The sequence below is a fragment of the Herpailurus yagouaroundi genome, unplaced genomic scaffold (assembly GCF_014898765.1).
Source record: "Herpailurus yagouaroundi ecotype Mexico unplaced genomic scaffold, PumYag 159, whole genome shotgun sequence".
Classification (NCBI taxonomy): Eukaryota; Metazoa; Chordata; class Mammalia; order Carnivora; family Felidae; genus Herpailurus; species Herpailurus yagouaroundi.
The window spans coordinates 43,957,568-43,978,839 of NW_024412400.1; the positions used below are offsets into that span (position 1 = coordinate 43,957,568).

A 21,272-nucleotide genomic window follows, 5' to 3' on the forward strand; every position below is an offset into this window, starting at 1 on the left:
ATTTTTTTTAACTTGATAGACTGGTAGAGGTAGAGTATTTAGTGGTATTTTACCACAAGAGACTCTTAAATACAGAGAACAAACTGAGAGTTGCTGGAAGGGAGATGAGTGGCGGGATAGGCTAAATGGGTGAAGGGCGTGAAGGAGGGCACTTGTGGGAATGAGCACTGGGTGTTATGTGTAAGTGATGAATCCCTGGGTTCTACTCCTGAAACCAGTACTACCCTGTATGTTAACTAATTTGAATTTAAATTTAAATAAATAAATACATAAATAAAAATATTTTTGTAGAAAATTGTCCATCTTGGGAGAAATAGTGCCAGCAAAGATGAAAGTAGTAGATTTTGTGGCAAATTTCGATTAGATCTGAGAGCATAAGAAAGGGTTTTAGAGGTGTGTATATATATATGTGTATATATATATATATGTGTGTGTGTGTGCGCGCGCGCGCGTGTGTGTGTATCTAATATCTACAGAATTCTTAGCTCATTGTCCTAAGGTTCTGAGATTATTCCTAAGGTTTAGATAGTGCCCTGTTTCATGCTTTAGATGAATGGACACTTTTTCAAAGAAACTGCAAACATTTAAATATATGTATTTTATTTTTGCCATCTGCTTAGAAGAATGTATTTTTCAGTGAACATTACAATAATATGAACATGAAACAACAGATACTTTTCTAGGATTATTTTGGTTTGCTGTGTTTGTGCTCTTATGGTTACGTAGGATCTTGAAAAAAATCTTGTAAGAGGAAGATGACATTAACATTTAAAACACCAAACTGCTTAGACTCTTCTGACTTTAAAAGTCTTCCTGTGAGGTTTATTCTTTTGGAAAAATGGGAAGAGGATGAGAAATTATACTTTTATGCTACATATTAAGATATAAAGAATAGAATTGAATGAGTGAATGTTAATCCAGTCTAATCAGTTAATTGGTATAATTATAAGAGGCTAAAAGTCGTAAGAGATCCTTTTATTTGCCATAGTAGAGATTTTAGCCATTTTACTTATTAGCACTTGTACCAATATATAAAATGGAGAAAGGGAAAAATAAATAACACTAACATTCTTACCCTAATTGCTTTCTACGGACTATGAAATAATATTGGTACAATACTTGGAATGTTGCCTGGCACATAGTGCTTAAACAAAGTTAGCTATTATTACAGAACCCTGACAACTACTCTATCAAGTATTATTGTTACTATGTTCTTTTTGTATATTAACATTAACTGAGGCCTAAAGAAGTTAAATAACCTCTGTTAGTTATATAACATACCCATCAAAAGCAGAACTGGGACTCAAATCTAGGTCTGCAAGACTGTTACCTTCTGACAAATATCATGAAGTAGAGAATTCTGGAAGAAACTCCCTGTATCATTCCTGTTGCAAGTGGAAGCAAAGGCAGGGCTAATCTAGAGTGAGGACTTAATGTTGCTTCAGCTATAAAATAATCTCCTGGAATCTGCCCAGATGCCTTGGAGTTCCAGTATATATAAACACACATACACACTTACATATGTATAGCAACAAAAACCAGTAATCAAAAATTTTGTTCTACTGTTTCCTCCGTTATAGAGCAGTACCTGTATGGTTTCATTCGCCTTCCTTTTTCTCTGCTAGTTCTAGTACCTTCTCACCTCAGAGCTTTTTGAAGAATAGCTTTGGTATCCTTTTATTGTGCACTTGAAGTTAATTGCCTTTGTATAAGTCATGAGAACCTAATTTAACGTAGAGTAGGTTTGCTCCATTTCCTGCACATTTACCCTGTTGCTTCCACAACCCAAGGACTGAGAATTAGGAACCAAGGAAAAGCGATGGGAATGGAAACAGTTGATCCAGATTAAGCAAATTAAATTCACACATGCTACAAGATGAGATGCTTCTTGATAATAAGCTTCAACAAGCAGAGACATTTGGTGCATAGTCTCAAACAATTAAGCTCTCACGTTTCTAACCTGACAACTTGTGTATGTGGTGTGGCTCTCTGGTTAGGTCCTTTGTGAAGCTTAGACTCTGAGGTATCATTTTGTTTAAGTTCTCAACCTTTCAGAGCCCACACAGATCGAGAATTTATCGTGAGACTTGTGTTCCCTTGTCCATCCATCTTACACTTTCTAATGAACTGTTTGCAGCTTTCAGACTTGGTCTATACACTGGCTTTCTCTTGTGGCTTCTGTAGAAAGGTATGCAGAACTTAAACATTAACCCTAATTACTTTGTTCTCCCAATGTTTTCACTGAGTCCAGAAGTCTTCATTTCGTTAGGAAAAAAATCATATGACCCTTGTATTCCTGTGTCTTTTTTGTTTGTTTGTTTCATGTAATACTTTTCAGTTTTTGCTACTTTGCATGATAATTCATCCTGGCTTTTCTCACCTTCTTCAACTTCCTGCGTTCTCTTAAAACAGTCTGTTTTTCAGCTCTCAAGGAGTCTGATTATGCTCTCCTTTTTAGGAAGGTGTCTCGGGAGCCGTATCACATCTGTCCCTCGGGGAGATCCCGGCTACAGCACAGCCTTTTGTGTCCTCAGAAGAACGGAAGGAGCGGTGGGAACAGGGCCAGGCCGATTACATGGGAGCAGATTCCTTTGACAACATCAAGAGGAAACTTGACACTTACCTCCAGTAGAAACGCTGCCATTTTCCCATGGACACATCCATTTCACAGGCACTTGTGTCAGATGCTTAGTATCTAGAGCTGGGTTAAGCAAGGTCTGTTACAGTTGCTAGAAGCTTTGCTAAAATTAAAATTCATCAGATGAGGGGATTTTGCAGGACAACAGGTGAGAACTGGGCAAAAGTTGTGAAGTAGCAGTTCTGTTGTGTGTGGACAGTGTTCTGCTTTTTAACCCTAGGCTTATTCACAGACGGTCAGAGATTCTTGATTTTGCTGACCTATGTGGTAAGGGAAACTCAAGCTATTAAATTGGCTGTATCGACTCTAGAAACGTGCCAAGACAGGCTCTAAATCCGCCTCTCTTCAGAATGGGACAGAGTATCTCTCTCGTGCTTGCTTGTTATACCTTTGACTAGACCCACAATTTAGAATTGTCCAGAGGCCACCAGAGCGATTGTAATTGTGCTTACAGGTAAAGACAGCCTAGAACACTGCTGAGGGATTCATAAACCTATCAACAGATGGTGTTAACCCATTTTATTTCCTAATTTCAGTGTCTGAAGTTGTTCACCAGTTTTCTATGTACAGTTTACAGCATGCAAAAACGCTTTTGTTCAGTTCTCTGTATCTGTAAACAGCCATGTGTTCTCTGATGGTTACCTGCAGTGGCACCCTGTATGAAAATAAAGACTTCTTGCCATATCCTGGTTGTCTAAATAAAGGATTCCCATTCCCCTTGAAAAAAACGTATCAAGTAGTTTTTCATGAGTTTTGGAATTGGTCAGTGTTTTAAAAACCAGTGTAACACTTGACACTGGAATTGGTTTCTAGATATCTAGAAATATTTAAATATTGTGTTCTCCAGTGATGGTGATAGGTGTGATTGATGGAGGAAAGTGAGATCAGATGTATTTAATCTGTCACCCGCATTTTATGTCCATATTAAGTTGAGTATTCAGATTTTGGAAAATATTATAACATCAAATCATTATCAGTCTCTGAACATATTTGATAATCTTTCAGGACAGTTAGTACTGGAACCGGTGTCTTCATGAATTAAAATGAGAAGTATAAAGGATATTAATTAAATGTACAGATGATTCTAGGCTGCAAGGATGTGGCAAGCCAGGGAAGGGCAGGATCCAAAATGACCTTTATTTAATTTTTTTTAATGTTTGTTTATTCTTTAGAGAGTATGAGTGGGGGAGGGGCAGAAAGAGAGGGAGACCCAGAAGCTGAAGGCTCCAGGTTCCGAGTTGTCAGCACAAAGCCCAACACAGGGCTCGAACCCACGAACCGTGAGATCATGACCTGAGCTGAAGCCAGATGCTTAACCGACCGAGCCACCCAGGTGCCCCAAAATGACCTTTTAAAACCAATGTGAGTAATCAGAGATCATTCTATTGGGGAAAAACAAAAATACAGGAGAGAAGACCATGATGAGAAGAAACTTGAGAGCATTAATTGGGTGGAAACTGCAATGGCTTTTACGGCCTAATCAACCAAGGTTGCCCTTCTTTCCCCAATATCCTATGGGTTACACAGGTGAGCCCTATTCAATGTGGGTGTGAATGAATAGAGGGGTGTATGGAATTCTGGAGGCTGGCTTTCGGAGAGCTCCAGAAGAACCTGAGGACTTCCCTAAAATTGTAGAATATTAAATAAGTGATTTCTGAAGATAACACTACAACTATTTGGACTGGTGGAGAATGAGTTGCTATAATCCTCAAGTATACAAAGCACTTTTACCAAAGATTTAAGTGCCTCCATGCATCAGGCGCTTTGATAGCTCTTCTCAAAATACTCCTAAATCCCAGGATATTTGTATTGGGGGGGATTATCGAGATGTAACCCCATCATAAGTTGAGGAAGATGTGTATACAAATAAGGAACTGGTTTCCTGGCATCCTCCAAAGGTAACCAGTGTGGTTTTGGGGGGGGATTATGTTCTAAGCATCATTATGAATTAATGAATTTTAATGTGGTTAGTTTCAGTCCATTGCAGTTGTTCCTAAAGATCTAATTGCCTTACCTTTAGGGTTTACATTTTAAGAACACTCCTTTTGCAACTGGTGGAAAACAGCTTGAATGAAGGACAAAAGACTTGATGGGAAGGACAGTTAGTTTACTGTAGTGGTCCTGGAGAGAGACAGTGGTAATGCAGCATACCTTTCACCAGGATGAAGGCAGTGAAGTCGCCGATGGCTTGGATGAGGAGGAGAAAGGAGGAACAGAAGATGAGGTGCTCGAGCAACTGTGTCTCCAACCTCACTGCTCCCTAAAACACTGGAAACTTAATTGTGAGTACAGTTTTTTACACCTCATCACTTACAAATTCTGATTCAGTAGGTCTTGGCTGAGGCCATAGTATCTCCGTTTCAAGTAACTACCAGGCAATCCAAAAGACTGTCCCAAATGACATTTGAGAACCACTAGATACATTGAGGTATTTATACCAATACAATAGGGAGTGAGGTTTTCAGCAGAAGAGGCATGAAGCGATGAGGTGATTGTTGCATAGCCGGGGGGCCACCTTCTGATTAAAGCCTTTCCAAAAGACAATCTCAGCTCTGTGAGTAATAGAGGAAACGTTACCATAAATAACATCTATAAATGTATTTGTGTAGCGTTTACCTTTTTAATGTCACTGAGACTTGGAGCATTAAGTAAGATTTGGCTTGTCCTTAAAATAGTCTGCTATGGTTTGCTTTTTCTCAGCTTGTTATTACAAATACACAAATCGATTACAATCTTTTTATACTTGGGTAAGTTATTTGATTAACTTATTTCTCTGAGTTTCAGCTGCTGAAATTCAATCTCCTATAAATAAAACTGTAAAAAAAAAAAGCAAAAAGGAAAGAAAACTTACTGGGCATTTACATCTCAATTCTCATATCCTATGACATATATATAGTGTACTCATTTTGCAGATAATCAGAGAATAAGAGAGGTAAATACTCTGCAGACGATTTTGATTCAAATTTTTGTACTCCAAGCTCCATAGCTCTGCTCTGCTTTAAACAAATGTATGGTTAGAACAGACCCATGAGATCAGAGAAACCTCTATATAACCAGAAATACAAATGCCAGAAGTCTCTGGGGAGTAACACAGTTTAATCGAACAGCTTTCATTTTGCTATAGGGATAAGGACGGTGGCTTGAAATAGGACCTTTCACAAAGGCATTCCTAAATAGGCTGCTTGAAATTATAATGTAAAAATAAATGGGTAAAACCCAAGGATAGAATTTGTTGTGAGTTTTGGCTGAAACAAACATGATTCAGCTTCTGAACATACTTTGTTTCCTACAACTCTCTCTATCCTGTTTTCAGCAGTTTTATGGGCCTAGAAGAGACACTACTTCTGTTATAGGACTATGCTATAATATTCTGATGTATTCGGGGTCAACATTTACCTATAAGGGCAAGGGCTCCTTACACCTTCTAAGCAGTTCAACTCTTGTCGTCTACTTACTTATTCTGTATTCACTTGTTTCTTGATGTTCAGTCTCTGACAGTTACCATTTCTCACTACTGTTTGCCTACAATAAAAATTCTAGGAAGAGTCAAATGTTCAGAAATAGGGCCTTTGAATGCTAGTACAGTTAGCCCTTGAACAACACAGGTTGAACTGTGAGGGTACACTTATACATGGATTTTTTTTTTTTTTTTTGGACGCAGTGTCCTGTATTTTATGATTTTAATTTTCTCTAGCTTCATTTTAAGAATACAGTATGTAATAGGGGTGCCTGGCTGGCTCAGTTAAGTACCTGACTCTTGATTTTGGCTCACTTCATAATCTCATGGTTTGTGGGTTTAAGCCCCACATTGGGCTCCATGCTGACAGTGCAGAACCTGCTTAGGATTCTCTCTGCTCTTCCCCCCCCCCCCCCGCCCAAACTTTATATATACTTTTTATACTGTATTTTTTTTTTTTTAAGTATGTGTTGAGTGTTATCAGTAAGGCTTCTGGCTAAGAGTAGGCTATTTATTAGTAGGCTAAGGTTTTGGAGAATCAAATTATATGTAGATTTTCAACAGCACATGGGGTCAGCACCATATACAGTTGGTTCAAAGGTCAACTGTATATGGATTTACTGAAGCCTATTATTTTAGGTAGTCAAAGTCTTTCTGGCTCCTGGGTCCCTCCCTGGTTGAGATGAACAGAAACCCAGTCTTCAGACAACGAATACTGCTTTATTGTGGCCATGCAACAGGTAATCCAGATAAGTGTATTTTGGAACTTACCTGTAGCAAAAGAACTACAAGATTCAAAGCCTTTTCTTTTTACCATTGAGAAAAGATATGAAAGCCTCAAATTTGATGTGTGTGGGGGAAATCAAACCTATGACTCCATGTTTTTTTGCCTTAATATTTTTTGTTTCCTGTTTTACATTGCATAAGAGCTAAAACTCTAAAAAGGCTTACATAACTTATTTTAAATAAGTATATATTGAAGGCTAATTAACTTGGAATCTGAAAGGATAAGCATACTATAGAAAATAGCATAATGTGCATAACAGTGTCAAGAGGCTATGAGAAGTCCCTGAACTAGGCTAGACAGATTTCTTTCCTTTATCTTCCAAGGATATGCCTTAATGAAGGTAAAGTACTAACTTTTCCATGCAAAGCTGCACAATTACACTGTAAAATCTTTTCCAGAGATCCTAAAATACCAAAGGTCACCTAGTAAGATGTGTAAAATGGCAAAAATAACTCGGATTATAAGAACATTTGTAGAGGATCAATATATCCTTTAAAAAAAATCTCCTTGTGAACAGTGGTAGAACAGCTTTAGGCTGTAAGACAAATTTGCCTACACAAAGGTCAGATCCATGCCTTTGGAGATTAGCTCCATGCTTGCTCAAGGTCTATAATTCATATACAAAATGAATGGTTATCTTGGGGCCCCTGGGTGGCTCAGTAGCTTGAGAGTCTAACTCTTGATCTCAGCTCAGGTCATGGTCCAGGTGGGATCTGTGCCAAACGTGGAGCCTGCTTGAGATTCTCTCTCTCCCCCCACCCCCCCGTCCCCCCGTCCCTCTCTTCTGCTGATACTTTTTATAATAAAAAAGTTAAATGTTTAGCTCCTTACTTCATCTGTATGTGCAAGCGGCCTATTAGGTCTCCATCTCCTTCACTAGAATGTTTCTCATGAAATACTTAATTTACCTTTTCTTTATCAACATACTGATACCAGGGCAAGATTTCTTTAAAATGCTACAATGTACCACTAGGGAATAGCCCTTCCCTCGCCTAACAAAAAGGATAAATTAAGCATTCAGGAAGCTTTATCCTGGTTAATTTTATCTGCCTTTATTTTTAATTAACTAGAATGTTGAAAAGGCAGCAAACTTACTGAAAACCTTCTTGAAATATTCATCTCTCTTTAGTAAGTGCAGCACATATTAACAATATATATACTCTTTGATGACTCTTGATATCCTTTCTGGTCCCATTAAATAGCCTCTTAGAATTGAGTTTCAACCTACGAAGACCTGTCCTAGAATTTTTTCTTTTTTAGCCATCAATCTAAGCAATCATTTTGACATTTGATGGCCTTCTAAATGAAGTCCCAATGTAACCTTAGTTAATACAAACTTTTGGACACTTGGTTCAGGTTCATGAGGGTGGCCTATGCCATATATATTGAAATACAAACATTATTAAAATTGTATTCCTTTCCTATAGAAATCAATTTTTATATTAAAAGTAGAAATGGGTTTAAATTTGTCAGGAGACTCTTGATCAGGAAGGTTGAATAAGGAACTGGAAACCTCTCATTTTTTAGGGGCACCTAGGTTGTTCAGTTGGTTAAGCATCCGACTTCCACTTAGGTCATGATCTCAGGGTTCCTGAGTTCAAGCCCTGCATTGGGCTCTGTGCTGACAGCTCAGAGCCTGGAACCTGCCTCAGATTCTGTCTCCCTCTCTCCGCCCTTACCCCACTCGTGCTTGGTCTCTCAAATAAACATTAAAAAAATACCTCATTTTAATCAAAAACTGAGAATAAGTCATTTATCCTTTAAAATGGAGTAAGTTATTATGGCTTCATATAAAAGACTACTCTCCCTTATAAGAAGTATGAATATATTAATACGGGAAGATAACCTGTCTGCTTACAAGGTTTCTAATCAAGTTTCCCCTTTGAAGTAGGCATTACCGCAGGGAAGCGTCTCAGTCATTATTCACAGCTACCAGTATTTTTGGCTCTTCTTATTCACAAGTACTGCACAAATAAGGTTCCACATTCCAGAATGTAAACTTGTAAGGAAGGTTACTACACACTTATTAATGACTGAGGGAAAACTGTATTATGCCTTTTGCAAATACTTTAAAGTTAATATAGCTAAAAACTTAAGATTGAACATTTGAGTTCTCATTAAACCAAACATAAAATTTGTCCTCGTATATTTTTTTAAATGTTTTTTTTTTTGAGAGAGAGTGTGAGCGGGGAAGGGGCAAAGAGAGGGAGACACAGAATCTGAAGCAGGCTCCAGTCTCTGAGCTGTCAGCACAAAACTGATGCAGGGCTTGAACCCATGAACCGCGAGATCATGACCTGAGCTGAAGTCAGATGCTTAACCGGGCACAAGCTACCCAGGCATGCCATCCTATTTTTAACGCATCTTCCAAATCCTACTGAACAGAACTTTCGGCAAGTACCATAAAGAATGTAAAAAATACAAAGCCTTTGACTTCTCCCGACAGAATATACTGCTTGAAGATAATTTCATTGGTACTCACTAGTAATAAACATTTTCTTGATTTACTATTTCAATCCTAGATTAGGCAAAATCTACAATTCAGAGTGCTATGCTGCTGATACCACTATACATAGGTATTACCATACCTCTTTTCTGGCAGATGAGGAAATAAAAAGACTCAGAACCGATGTTTTAGAAGATCAAGACATTTAATAAACTTTAAACACATATACACTCTGATTTCTAAACAAGAAATGGAACCTAATTGACCAAAATAAAAAAGGTGGGAAGAATGAGGAAACTCTTGTTATTCATAGTACTTTTTATGTACTGTCAGTAAAAAACACAATTGTGTAATATAGATATCTTCACAGCATGAGATAAATTTTCTTCAAAGAAGTCACCAAAATTATGGCACTGAAGCCAATTTTTAAAACTTTTATTGATTTTAAATTCAAAACAAAATCCAGTTTGAACCACAAAATTCAGTTTGAACCACAAGTGGGAATACAGTGTGTTCAAGATATTTCTAAAGCTATTATTCTACATAATGATGAAACAGCATTGAATAATATGAACTTTTCATTCCGGTAGTTTATAGATTTTCTTAGGAAGAATTAAATTTTTTAACACCACTTAATAGGACTTCACAAAAAAGATATTTTTTAAATGACTTGCCAAATTTATCATTATGAGTTTTAAAACAAGTCTATAAATGGGTAAAGAAGCAAGCAAAATCTTCACTTTTATGTTTGCAAGGCTCTGCCTTTATAAAGCAAGAAGAGTAGATTATGTACTTTTTGTTGAAAACTTTTTGTACTTAAATCTCACAAGTGTGTTGGCACTTAGAAATCCACATACTGTATTTCATCAGATTCTGATCAACCTGATTTTGTGTAATGCTAGTTCTACAAGGTACAGAAATTCCCCATTGCTCCTAATGCCAGGGGACTAACCCGAAGTTATTATTCCACTCTTATCTGTGCAGAAAAGTCTGTTGATCTTTTAACCAGCCCTCTGCCTTACCTGATGCCAAAGAGAAAAGAGACTGGAAAGATTCTTGCTGCCCTTGGAGCAAGAGACAACACAGGGAGGGGAGAATTTAGCTGTTGATGGGTTTAGCACATATCTAGATGTATGCCCTGGAACACAACACTGCCTCCAAGATCCTCTTTAAGTCAAGTCATTTCTTAACACTATAAACTATATGGTGTTCTTAAGTCTGTATCGTCAAACAGAAGCTTCTGTTACAGTAATTAATCTGTCTCTGGAGCAAAGTTTCTTTTAAGGAAAAACACTACTGACTACCTAATGTGATTGCCAAATGTAGAGCTTGTTTTAAATGTGACTCAAAGAGTCCTCTAGAATGCCGTGGCAACTACTGTGAGTCTGCTTATTAACAAAAAGGAAGAAAAAGAGGACTAATTTTATAGATAAGTGTAAGGATGAATTACTGAAGTTCCAAAATCAAAGTCTGATTCTAAACACAATAACAAAGAAATTTTTCCATTCAGGATTAAGATGTCTTTAAGAGTTGAAACGATTTTGGAGGTCATCCAGCCCAACTTCCATCCAGATATCACGCCTCTCACATATAGTAGTCTTCTGAATTATAAAAATTTATAAAGTTATTTTTTTAAAAACTACATAAATAAAAATTATACATATAGAAATATCTATTCAGCAATGCCATAAGTTAAATATTCAAATCAAACTGGGTAGAATTGGTTACTTCTCACCCCCACAGACTGTATTTACACACTAACACATCAAATTACATTTAAACAACAATAGTACTAACTGGACTAAAATGGAGAAAAAGTGTTCTAACACAGTCCCTAATATTTTCATAAACATAAAACTGCAAGTCACCAATGTGAATTGTATCTCAAACTGCCAAAAAAAAATTGTAAGTAACTTGCTAACCTGGAATTGGGTCTCTCATTTAAGGTTTGGTTCTGGAATGTAAATATGGTTTTTCAAAGTAATAAAATCTCTTGTATATAGTCTATACATACTAATCGTTTACAGGGACTGTGAATCTATATAGCATCACAAATGGGAAGCTCTAGTGATTAACGAATTATGTCCAACACAGAAAATAACTCTTTATTCAGTCAAAAGTATAAAAGGTTTGACCTTATTTGAAATATGAAAAAGCTGAGTACTTGAAAGATATATGAAAATACTCAGCAAAGATACTATGAAAAATTGAAAAAGTAACTTTTTTTTCTCAAAAAATTATTTTAGGCCACAGTATGTAACAGAACTTATTGCTATTTGAAATATCATTAAAAATAGGTTCATATATAGAAGAGATCATACTTTACTAATATAAAACGATATGCTCCTTTTAGAAGGCATACTCTCTAGATCTCATTTCTAAAACTCTGTATTTTCTCATTTCCAAAATTTCTGTATATATCTAATCAAACTGACCTTACCAAAATCCCACAAATTATAAATCAATTAAAGTTCTGATCTCATTAATTTTAGCTTGTTTCATTTCATTAGCATTTGTTTTTTTAGTTCCAAAGGCTCCAGCAGCAAGTTCTCTCTTTGTGTTTTGTATTTTCAGCATATTTTCTTCAACAGAATCCTTCACAATGAACTTTAAAAAAGAAAAAAAAAATGGTAAGTACTTTTAGGTTACAATATTTAAAATCTTCAATGTAAAAAAAATGAAAATTAAGACATGATAAAATCTTGGTCCACTATAAGGAAATCTGCTTTTCTACTGTATTACAAAGCTTTTAAAATTGCTCAGTAATCTATTATAAACTATTTAGCTCTTTTTTTCTCAATATGCAGTGAGTATATTCAGAACATGACATAGTAACTACAGCTGAACACTGCTTTCCCTCATCACTCAGTATGGCTTTCTTGTATAAAGAATATGGCTGTAAGCCCATAAAGTTACATCTTTACAACAGCACCATAGCAAACCTATAAGCAAACTTTATAGGCAACTCTGTAACTGGAATTAGCAATATAAATTTAGCATTATATTTAAATAGCCAAATGAGATTTTCCAAGAAATGGAATAAGCCTTTACCTGGTTTAACTTACAATCTGAAAAAGTTAAAGAGAAAAAAGATGCCTACTAAGAAGAATTTCTGATAGGGGCGCCTGGGTGGCTCAGTCAGGTTAAGTGTCCAGTTTTGACTCATGTCATGATCTCATGGTTTCCATGAGTTCAAGCCCCACATTGGGCTCTGTGTAGAGCTCAGAGCCTGGAGCTTGCTTCAGATTCTGTGTGTCCCTCTCTCTCTGCCTTTCTCCCACTCATGCTCTCTCTCAAAAATAAAAAAATTAAACATTTCTGATAAAAACCTTGATTAAAAAATATCCTCATTAACCTACAAATAAATGTCCTCAATCTTAAATGTATCCACTAGAACTTTACCAAGTACAGTACACTTAAAACAATAAAAGGAACAGGTCAAGAATGATTACTATCACTACTACTATTCAACATTGTGTAGAGATCCCAGTAACTATAATAATTAAACAAGATGAACTATACAACGTGAAAAGACCTAAGTAGAGAGACATGCTAAATTCTTGTATGGGAACACTCCTTATTTATAAAGGAGACCATTCTCAAATTGATCATAAATTCAATAAACCCCAAAAATTTCTTAAATGGGATCTGGTAACTTATAAACCCACAGTTCAATTCAAGAGTAAATAATCATATTAACCAGTCCTGAAAAAAAAGGGTTAATGAGAACACTTTGTCCTGCTAGTTATCAAAGCATACTTTAAAAAAACCATAATAATTATTAAAGTGATATTGTCCTGGGATTAGGAAAAGAAATTAGTGAAACCGGAACACAGGAACAAAAGTCCAGAAAGAGACTCACGTTAATATATATGAACTCGTTTATGATAAAAGTGACATTTCAAATGAGAAAAAAAGGATATACTTTAAAAAAAAAAAGATGGAGCACACAGCTCTTCATTTGAAAAAAGAACCATATCATGACTCCTAAAAGATAAAACATTTTAAAAGAATATGGGAGGGATTTGTTTTTAAATTTGAAGATAAATTCTAAGATCTTAAAATCCATAAGGTATTTTTAAAAAGCTGACCTGTTTTAAAATCATAAAAAACACAACTAGTTCAAAGGAAAAGCTTGATAACAAACCATCTGCAATCTACCTAACAAATTTTAAATCAGACTGTATAAAAGAGTCCTTTATTTTATAAGACTATATTTGTACTTCATGAAAACTGGGCAAACACCAACCAATTCACAGAAAAAAATATTAACAGATAAGCGAAATATAAATATACTCAAAGTCTTAGGTATACGTAAATTGAAAGGGGACTTTTACAAAAAATTTTTTTAATGTTTATTCATTTTGTGAGAGAAAGCATGAGCTCTCGGGAGAGGGACAGAGAGAGATAGGGAGACACAGAATCTGAAACAGGCTCCAGGCTCTGAGCTGTCAGCACAGAGCCCCGACGTGGGACTCGAATTCATGAACCATGAGATCAAGACCTGAGGTGAAGTCAGATGCTTAACCAACTGGGCCACGTAGGTGCCCTGAAAGGGCACTTTTTTGACCATCATGTAAGGAAAAATTTATATCATTAAGCCTATTTTGAAAACTTGAAAGCTGTAAGAGTTCTAAATCCAGAATTCTAGTTTCCTTAACCTATCCTGAAGAAGTACTTTTATGTAATATAATGCCAATTATGGCACTGTTTTTATTAGCAAAACATTAGTCTAAAGAAATTATGATGTATCTATGTGCAGATGTTAAAAAAAATGGCTTTGTAGGGTCATCAAATACACAGAAAGCAGAAGGTTGTTTGCTGAGGGCTGAGTTTCAAGTTGCGATGAAAAAGTTCTGGAGATGGATGATGGTGATAACTGCACGACAGTATGAAAGTAAGTACTGCCACTGAACTGGACACTTCACAGTATTTACTTCAACTATTTTTATGTATACTTTACTAGTATAGGAAAAAAAAGAATAGGCTCTATATGTACTTATATGGTAGTTCCCAATATATACTGCTAAGGGAAAAAAAAGTATGGTCCCATTTACCTTAAAAGAAATTTTTTAAAGGAGAGATGTATACATACAAATGAATCTATGTAAAGTAGAGAAAGGGACTTTGACTAACATGTTAAACTACTGATGGTGGTTTCCTCTAGAGGAGATTAAAGGTGATCTTCATAAATTCTGCAAACTTTTATAATAATATATTCATACTTTTTTTGTGTAATTTTAAAAACCAAATCAACTTAATTTTAAAACACATGGCTTAAAAACTCACTTTTGTGATGATAACTTCTTGCTTCTGGCCAAGTCTATGGCATCTGTCAAAGCACTGATCTTCAGCAGCTGGATTCCAGGCCTAACAAGAATATGAATGGCTTTATTACCACCCTGATCTGTGAGTTTTCTGCACATATCCTTTCATTTCAGTATTACTCAGTCATCTATTACTGACTCAAATTTCTCTGACTGAATTAGATACTGACATAAATGCTCTGGGAACCCCACCCGCTCTGCTACTATGACCAGCAGCTACTCTCCATCATTTCACTCCACTGCTTCTAGTATCCAATAACAGTGCCTGATGCATAGAAAGCACCCAGCATTAGTATCTTTTCTTTTTCATTTTGAAGTTGATCTGTTTAACAAAGGAAAAAAAGGTTACACATCCTCTTAAATGGCTTAATTTACATCAGAAAAGATACATAATTGGGTCCATTTATGAAAAAAAGTTTTCTTTTTGCTGGTTTTTCTTTTTTACTTCCATTTGTTAAAAGTCCTAAAACTAAAGGCTCTGTTGATGTAATTTTTTGTATCTGTATTTGAATGTGACTTCAAAATTGAACTGAAAGTAACATTAAACAAAGGCATTCTCATGGAGACTTTTTTTTTTTTTTTTTTTTTTTTAAAGAGAGAGCTGTGGAGAGGGGCAGAGGGAGAGAGAGAATCTTAAGTAGGCTTCATGTGGGGGCGGGGTCTCCATCCCACAACCCTGGGATCATGACCTGAGCTGAAATCAAGAGTTGGATGCTCAACTGAGCCACCCAGGCACCCGTTTGGGAACTGTCTTAAAGTGAAGAATAAAACAATGAAGCGAAGAAAATAATAAACAGAAACATACAGAGTTCTTCAGTCTAGAAATACAGGAGTCAAATGGTTTGGAAATACTATCATGAACTATCAGTGGAGGGATCATTAAATTTTAAACTATGGGATGATTCTTGAAGCTGAAAATGGGGTGTTGAGGGAAAAGTAACATTTACACAGCAAAGTACTATCTGAAAATTAAACAAAATCATAAATGCACATGTAAGTAAGTTTATAGTAGGATTCATACTCAGGCTGTTACTTTCTTCTATTTAAAGTTCCTTTGAGCTCTAGGGAAAAGGAGATTTTACTACTGTTGTAATCTGAGTTTTGGGTGGTTTTTGTACAGAAAGCAGATTTTAAGGAAATATTTAGCTTATGGTTTTCTAAAACTGATAATCATATTTTGTATATATTTTGTATTTCACAATTGGACACGCTTAGAAACCGTTATACCAAGAGCCCAGGTAAAATATTCTTTCTGTTGTATTTTATCTAGGAACCTTCTAATGAGCTGACAATATATGTATAGTATGACTACCAGGAATCTAAATTTATCTCATGATCTAAAACTGACAGTTTTCATCTCACATGTACTGATGAAGGAAGGTAATTAGCTTTATCAAAAGTTCATAATCAAACATTTAAAATACACCTTAGCCCTTATGCAATATTCCATGAAAAGGTCAAAGATTTTCATGAGTTATTTTCCTGGAACGTGGCTTCCATTTCAAAGTTAGAAACATTTAAAATGTTCAATGAAAATCAATCTATGAATTACTAAAACATTCCAGAAGTTTTTGTAAACTGATAAAAGAATATAGTTTTTGATCATCAGTTTTATAAAACTATATTTGGTATCAACCTTTTCCTTATCAGGTATTAAGATTATAACCGAAGAAAAAAATAATTTGGAAATCTGTCCAAAAATCATCTTTTAAGAATATCATCAGGTTAGTTAAAACTCTAGCAAAGATTTAAGACTTCATCCACAAAACTAAGGCAAGAAAACACAACAGACCACTGCCATCCATGACATTAATGTCTGTGAATGCCAAAATATGGCTCTGGCTAGTATTGAACTGGGTGGGTGTTATTACCCTCAGGTGAGGAAAAAGTCTTGGTAAGAGGTGCGTTCATACATAAACTAGATGGCCTAACCAGAAGAACTCAAATTTGTAGATCAGTAAACTTGGTTATGAAATTTTCTGAGTTTCAGGCAACAAGCTCTAAAACCACAAATCTCAAATCTATGAATCACAGAAACAGCAAATAGGGTTGCCTCTAGCCCAAACAGTAACCCAGTACAAATTAGAAACTAAATTAGTCCAGAATGCCTGCAGCTCAAACAGCCTCTTTGAGCAATTAGAACAAGGTGCTGCTCCTCTGTGGATGTTCTTCCTAGGTCAGTTTAGTGAGTAAAGTTCAGTCTGAATTTTAGCTCCCACTCTACAGCTAAACCTATATTATACCAACCACATGTGACTGCACCCTATTAGATGCCAGAATTTATCCAAAATATTCCATGAATGGTATTAGTTTCTAAAATTGTGATGCTGGACACCTGCACCTGAATCACCTATGGTCTGTATTAAAACAGCTTCCTGGGTTACATCTAAGAACTGCTAAATCTCTGAGGATAGAGGTCAGAAATTACATTCCACCTAATTCTTTGCACATTAAAAATTGAGACTATTAGCACCATGATGGTAGCTACTTTGTCTACCTTGTTTAGATTCCTAGTGCCTGTAAGACTCCTTGACACAACATAGGACTGCATTATTTGTTGGCCAAATGGATGAAACCACTACATTAAAAGCATGACATAACAGAAACTAATTGCATATATATAGAAGTAGAAAACTGCAGCACACAAATTAAAAACATGGACTTTGATGGGCAAGTTATTTTACTTCTCTGTGCTTCAGTTTCCTCACCTGTAAAGTAAGGACAGTAATACATTGACCTCATAGGGATATTGTGACAATTTCATTTGATATATGTAAAGTGCTTAAGAAAAAGCCCTCAATACACATTTACTAAGTTATCATCTATTTCTTTTTTTTTTTTTTCAACGTTTATTTATTTTTGGGACAGAGACAGAGCATGAATGGGGGAGGGGCAGAGAGAGAGGGAGACACAGAATCGGAAACAGGCTCCGGGCTCTGAGCCATCAGCCCAGAGCCTGACGCGGGGCTCGAACTCACTGACCGCGAGATCGTGACCTGGCTGAAGTCGGACGCTTAACCAACTGCGCCACCCAGGCGCCCCAGTTATCATCTATTTCTAAAGTTTGCCTCAGAGTTTTCACAATCAATTATAACTATAAAGGTATTTACCAAACAGTTCATTTTTTAAAAAAGTTTAAAATCTACAGAACTACTTACTGGATCCATTAAAAACACACGAGAAGCTGCAGAAAGATTTAAACCAACTCCACCTGCTTTCAAAGATAGAAGCATTATAGTTGGAGATCCTGCTTCAGTGTTTTGAAAACACTGAATTGATTCAACTCTTTTCTTCTGTGCCATAGAACCATCCAAACGAGTAAACACAAATCCAGAGGCTCTAATGGAAGGACAAAAGAGACAAGTAACACCTTCTATACTATTTTAAAAACATGTTAATTACAAATTTCATTCAACCAATTCTTCCACTCATTTATTCTGACAAATATTTACTAACCACCAGTCAGTATTTTTTCTGATAAATTCAGGACTTATCTTTAAAATCCTATGCTCCCAGGAAATATTGTGACTCTATCATTTTACATAGATGAAATGACTGTAACTGGTAAGACAATTATTTTTTGCTATCCCTATCAAAACACATAAAATCCTTTTACTCAAAGTGAGAAACAATACTGAATTTACCTGAGTGGTGTTTCTATTAAAGACAGGAATGTTGTAAACTGAGAAACAACTAAACTTTTTATGTTGGGGTTCTTCTTTCTTAAGTCAATCAATGCATGCATTAGTGCATTAATCTGCAAAAAAAATTAGAACACCTGTTGGATTCCATTTTGAATAGGCAAAATACATATAATTTTTTTATTAGGAAAAGAAAGGCCCTGCCCCATTATTTCCCTAAAAATGCAAAAGTAAAAGACAATGTTTTTAAAAACACTGAAAAAATGCACTCATGAACTGAAGCTTCTTTGCTCTCAAATGCACCACTAGAAAATTAAAAAGTTAACACTAACAGAGCATAATATTTAAATGACAGGATGAAAAGAATTATTTTAATAAATGGTATCCTTATATAAATGTAAAACAAATACTCAAATATTTGCCCATGTATATTTTACCTTTGAACTGGATGTCCATTCCATATTAGACTTTTTTTCAGTGTCACATGCCAATTCTTCTGGAGGACATTCTAATAAACTGTCTCCATGTATATCATTTCTGCATAAAGGACATTTAGCATGTGGCTATATAAGAAAAGAATAAGATATGAATGAAGCTTATCAGAGGAACAAGTATCAACTTACCTAAAATTTTTTATCAAGTTTATTTGAGAGAGAGCAAGTGAGTGCACGATGGCGGGGCAGAAAGAGAATCCCAAGCAGGCTCTGCACCATCAGCACAGAGCCAGACATGGGGCTCAAACTCACGAATCGTGAGATCATGACCTGAGCTAAAATCAAGGGTCAGATGTTTGACCGACTGAGTCACCCAGGTGCCCCAACTTACTTAAATTTTTAAAAAGCATGGTAAATTCTAAAACCTTAATAGCTACCATTTTATTAGACTTTTTAGATTCATCCACTTGAGATAAATCTGTACATGCTAAACTCCAGGCAGATGTAATGTTCTAATGTGTCAAGTGGGACTGGGTAAAAAAAGGAGCAAAAAGTATGTCATCTTGACTAGCAACAGGAGCTTGAAACAAATATTATAATACAGTTTACCCTTGAACATGGGTATGAGGATTTTTTTTCAGTAAATACAGTATGGTACTATAAATGAATTTTATGATTTTAGTATTTTCTCTTTACTGTAAGAATACCACATATAATATATAACAAAGATATGTGTCAACTGTTTATGTTATCAGTAAAGCTTCCAGTCAACAGTAGGCTATTAGTTGTTAAGTTTTAGGGCAGATTTTCTGCACAGGGGGTTAGCACCCCAACCCCTGCCTTGTTCAGGGTGAAGTGTACTATTTGCAGACAAGTAAAGAAACCAGAAATAATAGTATCTTGAACCTAACTACATTACAGCACACTAGTTGAAACTCTTCTTTAGGAAAAAAAAAAAAAAATTTCTGGGGCACCTGGGTGACTGTCGGTTCAGTGTCCAGCTTTGGCTCAGGTCATGATCTCATGGCTTGTGAGTTTGAGCCCTGCATCAAGCTTTCTGCTGTCAGCAGAGCCCGCTTTGGATCCTCTATCCCCCCCTCTCTCTGCCCCTCCCATCCTGCTTCTTTCTCTCAAAATAAATAAACTTCAATTTTTTTTCCTTTTTAGATGGCTTACAAAGCTAGTCAAGACCTGTTAAATCCTATCAGGCTCATTCAAAGCAGTATTTTTTGTGTCCATTTGTACCAACACAAGCTAATATACAGTCTACAAAATAACTACATACCAAATACTATTATAATAAAAAAGACTGTGAAACTAAAACAATGTTAAAAGTCAGTTTAGTGGTGTTAGCTTTGGGGAGGAGGGAGGAGGTAAATGATTGAAAGGGGACACAGGGAGACCAGAGTAGTAGTTAAATGAATGTGTTTACTTCATAATTCACTCAACTGCACAATCATGACTTAGGCATTTTTTCCTACAAGTATACCAATAAAAATGTTTTAAAAAAAACTCTACCTCAGCTGAAGAACTCCTTAAAGGATTATTCCGCTTCAAAAATTCTACCATATCTAAGAATCTAGACCTACCTTATCCAATAGCCAATAAACACATGTGGCAAGCCCCTGAAATGCAGCAAAGGCAAACTGAGTGTGCTGTAACTGTACAATACCACACTCTGAACACTTAAAGTAAAAAAAGCATGTAAAAATCTCAATTTTAGATATACTGGATAAACAAAAATGTCACTAACTTCACCTATTTCTACTAGAAAGTTTAAAATTACCTTTGTGTCTCACATTACTGATCCATTTATTGGATAGCAATGATCTTAACAGTAGAACTAGGATATTAACTGTGAACATGCCTCCAAATGTGTGGTGTCTTTTTATGTTTAAAAGGAATTATAAGAAACAGATTACCTATAAAATACTGACATAATTAACCATAAAAGGTGCACTAGTAAGTCTAAGTAAATTCAACTCTTTACAATCTGTTGGACTTCGGTTTTCATTACACTCAAGACTGACTAGTGCACCATTCCATCAAACACTGACTCTGTACCTAGCATAAACTAACCTGCTCGTTCTGAATGACTTGGCAAATACAGGGCTTACAAAAGACATGTGCACAATGTGTTATGACAGGAACCGTTAAAGAATCCAAGCAAATTGCACATTCTTCATCAGAACCTGAGCTCAGAATTAACTTCATCTTCCTTATTAACTTCTTTCGTAGTTCTTCAGGTGTATCATTTCCTAGAGAAAAGGCTGAAATATTAATTTCACAGCAAGATTTGTAATATGACTAGACAAGTTAATCTTCCTTATATGGGGAAAATTTTTGCTCGGGTAGTCCTTATTTAGGTTTTTTCTATCATAGGCAAAAAGCATGGTTTAAATTAAAAAAAAATTCAGATGCTAGAATAGTAGCTAACCCACATAATATACCTTACACAACAGCATCATTATAGTCTGCACATACTACCACAGAATAAAAAGCAAATCCAATTTGTCACTGTTATCTGTCACTGGAAATCCTG

General features: G+C 35.8%; 2 protein-coding genes across 9 annotated transcripts in view; one reads left to right on the forward strand and one right to left on the reverse strand.

The window, feature by feature from the left end:
- GYG1 (glycogenin 1) overlaps positions 1-3,370 on the forward strand; it is a 75,862-nt gene extending 72,492 nt beyond the window's left edge. For 2 of the 3 annotated variants that reach the window (XM_040480437.1, XM_040480438.1), the window contains exons 7-8: positions 2,138-2,188; positions 2,459-3,370. In XM_040480437.1, coding sequence (XP_040336371.1) covers positions 2,138-2,188; positions 2,459-2,632 — 225 coding nt within the window. In that variant the 3' untranslated portion in view covers positions 2,633-3,370. The remainder of the gene's footprint in view (positions 1-2,137; positions 2,189-2,458) is intronic. The other variant, XM_040480439.1, reaches the window with a different exon arrangement.
- Positions 3,371-9,746: 6,376 nt separating this feature from the next.
- Positions 9,747-21,272, reverse strand: part of HLTF (helicase like transcription factor) — a 51,921-nt gene continuing 40,395 nt past the window's right edge. For 2 of the 6 annotated variants that reach the window (XM_040480445.1, XM_040480444.1), the window contains exons 20-25: positions 20,810-20,988; positions 18,734-18,859; positions 18,300-18,412; positions 17,814-17,994; positions 14,618-14,698; positions 9,747-11,935 (exon numbers count right to left, since the gene is read on the reverse strand). In XM_040480445.1, the coding sequence (XP_040336379.1) occupies positions 11,783-11,935; positions 14,618-14,698; positions 17,814-17,994; positions 18,300-18,412; positions 18,734-18,859; positions 20,810-20,988 (833 nt within the window). In that variant the 3' untranslated portion in view covers positions 9,747-11,782. Of the gene's footprint in view, positions 11,936-14,617; positions 14,699-17,813; positions 17,995-18,299; positions 18,413-18,733; positions 18,860-20,809; positions 21,001-21,272 lie in introns of all 6 variants that reach the window. The other 4 variants (XM_040480443.1, XM_040480440.1, XM_040480441.1 and 1 more) reach the window with 3 other exon arrangements.